Genomic DNA, 7,122 nt, shown 5'->3' on the forward strand with positions numbered 1-7,122 from the left:
CCAGTCATGCCAAGCTAGCGGGCACTGGCCGGAGCCAAGTAAGCGGCCGGGGAGACGGCAGGAGGGAGGGCCAAGGGCGTGCATGAACGGATGCTTCACGGGTGTTGCCAGACCGCGTTGGCGCGGGGTAACGTTTAGGGACCGGGGGTTCCTCTTTTGCAGTGCAGTGTCAGTGGTATTTCGGGAGGTGCTCTGAGAAATGGTCTTGGCCGCGAAACCACCTGGAGATCTACCTGATTATGGCTCTGTTTGGTCAGACTGGGATCTTGGTTAGAGTGGTAGCAACCTGTCAGTTCCCTGTGGTTAGGAGTAAGAGGAGGTGGGGCAGTCTTGGCTATCAATGTGCGTACGTATGTGAATATCTTTGTATCCTTTCTGGACTCGATTCTGGGGGATCTGTGTGCCAGCAATGCTGTTTGCCAGTTGACAAGCTCACAAAGGGGAATAGCTTAGCGTATAGAAGGCAGTAACATTTCCCTCAGATAACATCCCGTGGTGAGCCGATTTTGCTGTCTGACCGCTGACCCTCACTGCTGCAGCTTGTCCCTGAGAGGTCAACACAAGCTGCCATGGTCTCTCTGACCTAAACTTGCACTAATATAATCATTCCTCCCCCTGATAAAACTTCCCGCAGTGTAATGGAGCATTGTAAACTTGATGCATAGAAACCCCAGTTAGTGGGAAGCTCATCTGGTACCGAGATGTTTTTTGTAATCCTTTTTCTCTGTCTCCGAGAGAAGAGTTGAGAGCTCCTGTGCAATGCTTGATGCCAGGAGAGCGCACCCAGACAATACGCTGTGATTAGGTCACATAAAACTGGGGTACCGGAGACTTGGCTTTCACAGATGACAGCCTGTTTCGTGTCCTCTTGGTTAAGCATGTCTTAAGGGGGTTTTAAGACTGTTGAAGCTGAAAAAACTGGTCTGTGGTCTATCCAGGCTTGGGGTTAAAAAGGAAAACTTGGAAATTAAATTCACTAGAATTTCTGGGAATGAACAGAGTCTGTATTGCATTCCAGCTCTCTTCACTCCCACTGACCTGTGAACGGGGGGCATAGGGCTTCCTACCTCTGGGCAAATGAAAAGGTAATGGGGCTGTTTGATACGTTATAGCAACTGCTGCCTTTTCCCCCACGTGACAAAGGTGAGCAGCGCCCGTACAACTTTCAGATTGGTTCCTTTTTGTTCTGTGGAGCTATCCGCACTTGTTTGTATTGCAAGGAATAGAAGTAAGCTGAGCGATATGGAAGGGACAAGGGATTGTGGTCCCTTGCACCATTTCACCCGCTCCATCGCCGCTGTCTACCCTGCGGTGTGTACTTCACAGTCTGTGAAGAGTTTTGCATCAATGTTACGGCGATATCCAGCTTTAGATATCGGTCTGCGTGAAAGCATGGTAAGAGCTTTTGTTTGGATGGGAACCTTCCTGCTTTGCTTTAAGGGTTCAGGGAAGATCGCTTAAGTACTGATCATTCTTCAGCGCCCTCCCAACGATTTAGGTTGGAGAAGTTCCCAAGTTAGCATAGCTGACCGAAAGGGAATTTCAGTACTGAGAACTATGGGAGCTGCAGCTACGGCTGTACACACCAAATTTGTGCAGTGAAAACATGATTTTGTGAGTCAGCTTCTGATGTGGCTGCACACAAATGGTGAAAGAGCAAGCCTCGGTTGCTGTGCCAGTCACCCAGATTCTCTGTAACGAACACTGTTCCTTCAGCCGATTCCGATTTCTGGTTGTATGACCAAAGCATTTGAAACAGAATACCATAAGTGGCACCGTGTATGATTTCAGATAAATTAGTACCTATGATAAAACTGGTGACAGTTCTAGTCTCAGTAAATACTTCAGTAAATATAAGTGCGAGGTACGAGAAGGAAATGATACTGGGCTGGAAATAGCAGCAAATCAAGATGTGCTGGTTTTGGGTCCAGAGAAGATTTATTGGTTGAGTTCCTTTTTGCTGTGTGGTTGATGCAGCATTAATTGGATACTGGAGATTCTGAGCATCTTTGGTATCTGAACCATTATTTTCTAATATTGCTAGATTATTTTTCATGGTAATTTCATTGGGAAAAAATGAATCCGGGGAGTTCCAAGCAGAGTTCAGAAGTAAGGACACAAATCTCCTTTTAATTCTAATCTGGGCGATTTCTGCTATGATGTCCTTGAAAGCTGGTATACAGCAGTCTAAATTTAGGTGGTTTAGGTGGAATTTTAAATGGCCATTAGCCACTCCGATTCAGAGGTGAGCCTTTCCGTTACTTCGATACTGGACTTCAGCTCATCTCTCTTAACCAGGCCAGAATCTTGAGAGCTGCTTTCACAAAGGTGGAAAATAGGGGATGTTGGAAGAATTGGTTTCAAAGATCCGGATCCTGGAGCCATACCTGCGCTACTGAGCATTTACGAAGGAAGAGTTTTGATCTTCGTTTTTTTTTGATCTGATTTTACATTTTGGCAGGAGCTTTATAATTTACGATATTCCCATAGTTTTTGTGATTGAGCAGGGTGGCTTTGTTAAGAGGGAGGACTAAAACTACTTTAAGGGTGTTCTGTTTTAAAACTGTCAGAAGAGTTTCTTTATAATGTGGGCAGACAGCTGCAGAGAATCTACCTGCAGCAGTCAAAGCCACAGAGAGATAGATAGCTGGCTATGACCACCTCTGAAGGTCTAAACAAGTATTACCCATTGGTATCTCTCCCTGGTGACCTGATGGCACCCAACAGTTAGGCGGCCTGTGAGTAACTCTATAAGACATGACTCAGGTGTACGTAATGACCTACGGGCTTCCGACAAAGATGGGCTGAGAGAGCTGGGGTTGTTCATCCTGGAGAAGAGAAAGCTTCAGGGAGACCTCATTGCAGCCTTCCATTACTTTAGGGGGCTTACAAAAAGGAGGGTGATGGACTTCTTTTTCTATGGGCAGATAGCAACAGGACAAGAGGCAGTGGTTTAAAACTGAAAGAGGGCAGGTTTAGATTAGATATTGGGAAGAAACTGTTCACTCAGAGGGTGGTGAAGCACGGGTTGCTCAGAGAAGTTGTGGATGCCCCGTCCCTGGCAGTGTTTGATGCCAGGTTGGATGGGCTCCTGAGCAACCTGATCTAATGCGTGGAATCCCTGCACATGGCAAGGGGTCGAAACGAGATGATCCTCCAACCCAAACCATTCTAGGATTCCATAATGACAGGGAGATTACATGATCCAGCAATTACCTGGCATTACACACTCTGTTTCTAAACTATCTCAACTCCTACATTTGATAAAGGAAGTCTGTTTGTTTAACTTCTTTATTATTCTCTTACACTTCCTGCAAATATCCTTTTGGAATGGTGACATGTCGAGGTTGCCTTGATCCTTAGCTAGATTACTTTTGTTGTTTGTTTTGTTTTAATTCACTTTGACATAGCCACAGGCACCTGCTAAAGCTGCTAAGGGAGAATCGTTCCCTCCTGTCCATTTATATCCAGCCTTACTTCAGAAGAGGTTCTATGAGAAGTACTTCTACATTTTTTCTTCAGTGCAATAGCTTTTCTAATATGTTCATGGTGTTCAAGGCTTTTTCTTCAAGTTGCAGGGTCAGTTACAGATAGAGAATACTTGTGTTGTCTGATGGGCGATGGCTTTCTAGGCGTAGAATTAAGGGGTAAATGTGGTGCACTTCTGCCGGGTTCTAGCAGGCTTGTTTGCATTTCCTCAAAAGTTTGTCATTCCCTGTATCTGATGCATCAATGATCCCTATATATGCGAGGAACAGAGCATCAAACCTTGCCTTTGTGGCAGTGTGGCGATATTACTGTTCATCAAAGTGAAGCATTGATTTCACCTGTCATACCTAAGAAGAAGGGGATGTACTTCTAGATAAACAGCATTCCTAGGGCCAGTGATTTGTATTGTGACCCTTGTGATAGTTGGTGGTTCTACGAAAGACACAAATTTGTATAAATGAGAGAGTAATCTCATTTGTGTCTCTCATTCTTCTAGGCTTTGACCTTGTTGCAGACAAAATCTTGAAGACGTGACAGACACGCACCTTAGAGGTTCAGGAAGGAGATAACAATTGTGTTTCTTTTTTTTCTAATCTTGTGATCTGGCTCTTACTTTTTCTGAATGTGCTGAATTTTCACTACTGGCTTGCGATAATTGCAGCTTCTGGTTATGGCTCTCCAAAGTGTAACTTCTTTGTGGCAAAGGAGGCATTCCAGCAGCCCTACAACTATGGAAAGTATTATCACCCTCCATTACACGGAGACCTCTGAGCTACGGAGAGATTAGTTCTAAAAGCAAGCTTGGATAAGGCATGCAAAATATTAGTGTTAACTTTCTTTTCTTCAGCTCCACCAGTTCTTCATTGTGTCATTTTTACGTGAGTTGTACAAATGAGTACTTCTTAATATTAAGTACAGATATATGTAGCTATCCCTCTGCTATTTATAATCTACGTGACCAGCACTGACAGAAGTAGTATTGCTAAACACATGGGTTTGTCAGAAGCTTGGCATCTCCAAAGTGGATTTTGAAAGTACTTCAGCCTGACACTACTAAAGGCACATCAGAATCTGATCCCAGATCCTCCCACTGTTCTGTCAGCACATGGGCCTTCTTCCCCGTCCTCCAGCCTGGTATCAGTTTCTTCTTTGGCACTATTAGCCAAACTGTAGTAGTCAGACTTGCATAAAATAAGATAATGCAGCTCTTGTCACTGCATCAGAAAGCCGGTTCAGTGTGTAGAGTGCTACGTGACCTTTGCAAGGACCATGTCATTTGACGATTTTACTCACCCCCACCTCCCCAGCTTACAAAAGCAGATTCGTGTTTACAGCCTGCACAGGCGTTCTTCAGATTCAGGTCATAATGGCTGACATGAATGGCTAAACAGTTCTAACTGTGTATCATGGGTACATTCTAGGGAGCTGCATTAGCTACGCTTTACATTTCAGTTCTGGATATGGGCAGTAATTGTTGAATGGGATCTCAGTTGCACTAAAGACAGCAATAAAAGTTCTGAACCCCTCATTCTGCGTGGTTTCTATAATTAGTATTTGTTGTAATTTTCTCAATCCTGACAGCTAGTGATAACTGAGTTTATTCGTGCACAGTATCATTTTCTCAATAAATACAAAAGTTTCAAAATAATTTTATTTTCAGAAAATAAAACATCTGGATACAGTGACACATCCAGTTTAGTGGCAGTAAGTCAGACTGTGTGTGTGGATGGAAGCATTCTCCATAGGGATGGCAGATGGTATAAAACTGAAAAATATTATTTTAAAAAAGTTGCTCTTTTGGTGATGTATTGAAGTTTGCAGACTAGCTTTGCAAAAAAACCTAGCCTGAGCTAGGTAACTATCAAGAGTTCAGCTTTGTTGTATGTGGGTATCCTACTTTTGGCCAGGACAGGGTTAATTTTTTCAGTTCTGCATGGTGCAACTTCCCCAATCTAGTTACTTTCCTTTCTTTTAAATAACAAATATAGAGGGAAATTAAAACAAAGCAAAATTTTACCTTGTTTGGATTGTGCTTCCACTGTGAACTTCATTGTATCAATCATTGAATCAACATTTCATGTGCAAAACTTGCAGTGTATCTTAAGACATGCTAACCTAGTTGTGGAATGGGCGTTCTAACTCCCAGCTACCTTAGGTGCACCTCAAGCCTTCAGTAGGCATCAGTGGAAATCTGTCAGTCCTGTTAACGGGCCTATGAGCAATATTGTGCTAAAACATGGTGTTACGCGTGATTGGTTGTTTGACTGGCTGTTGTTCAAAAGAACAGAAAAAGAAAAGCAGCTTCTTCTGTGTTTTGGTGGTAAAGAGACAAAGGAATGGCTTGGCTCCTCGTGTAACCTCCACACTCTTATCTAGCAGTGCATGTAAGTGCACATTTAGCCCCTGAAAGATCATTGACTTAGAAACTAGACTAGAGAATTAAGTGAAAGCTCCTAGCTGAGAAAACTTGAAAAGTAATTTTCTGAGAGTACATCTTCCACATTTTCAGGAAGTGTCCAGTCCTCTTCTTAACTCTGTACTGTTCTGTTTGAAAATCATATCCAGGTCACCCTATCTCTTTTCCTCAGCGTAGAAATAAAACGTCATGAGAATCAGACCCCAGGTTAAAAAACAGCGTGCAGTCCAATGTAATAAAGTGCGCCATCTGTGCTGAGCCTTAAATACTGTCATGTAGGTGCAAATTCTGCTATGTACATCTCTGTTCCATTGAAATCAGTTGGAGGCTGACACTAGTATCTAGAAAGATCTGAATCCAGCCCTAGGAGAGTTTTGTGTTTAGGCTGCCTTATTGTAATCTAATAGTAATTAACAAATTCTTAGCAAGATCTCAGACCGTAGTTACCGGAAGTTGACTAGGATATGCATCCAAAGTAATGGAAGTTGTAGTATCTCAAGTACACTCCCCAGCATATAACAAGATAAAACAGTTAAAAAAAAAAAAAATCTACAAAGTGTGTTAATGTTATTGTCTGCTGTTCCTGGTTAATTTTGGATGAATGTAAACAGATGCATGATAAACAGCCGACAAGTTCCAAGAAAATATTTTTATTGATTTGTCTTGATCGTGGGTTTTCTGTATTGTATATGAGATAATTTTAGATAGATATGTATATATTTATATTTGAGAGAATAGTTTGTTATGATCACATCACCGGTTCGCTCCATAATTCCTGTGTATGAAGACCAGAAACAAATTAATTTGTTAGAAGTATACACCCTGTGTCTTTCCTTTTCTGTTACGTTTTGTTGTTTTTATAATTATGTACAGTATAAAATATTTGGTATCTATCTTCAGTCTTTCTGTCAAAAGGAAGCTTGTTTGGATTGAGATTATAAGAATTTTTGATTATATTTATAATGGCACATTACAGATTTTTTTCTTTAGTAATAAATTTTTTGGCCCATCTCATAGGTAGATAACTGTCCAGAATCAATTAAACCGTTTTTGTGGACTGTGTGTTGGGGAATTTCTCTCTACGACTTGTAGCTGCTGCTTCTTGGAAGCTACATTTTTTTTAGCTGCAGTAAGTGTGTGTCCGTGAAGCATTTTCTTCTTTCTTCAGTCACACAGATGAAAATCACATAGTTCCTCATGGTTTAACGTGCCCTCCC

General features: G+C 42.1%; 1 protein-coding gene across 1 annotated transcript in view; it reads left to right on the top strand.

Annotated features, from left to right (window-relative positions):
- SMTNL2 (smoothelin like 2) overlaps positions 1 to 7,122 on the top strand; it is a 21,770-nt gene that overhangs the window by 4,621 nt on the left and 10,027 nt on the right. Inside the window, exon 4 of the mRNA XM_017730867.1 lies at positions 5 to 38. Within this exon, the coding sequence (XP_017586356.1) occupies positions 5 to 38 (34 nt within the window). The remainder of the gene's footprint in view (positions 1 to 4; positions 39 to 7,122) is intronic.

Source organism: Corvus brachyrhynchos, unplaced genomic scaffold (genome assembly GCF_000691975.1).
Source record: "Corvus brachyrhynchos isolate BGI_N302 unplaced genomic scaffold, ASM69197v1 scaffold283, whole genome shotgun sequence".
NCBI lineage: Eukaryota > Metazoa > Chordata > Aves > Passeriformes > Corvidae > Corvus > Corvus brachyrhynchos.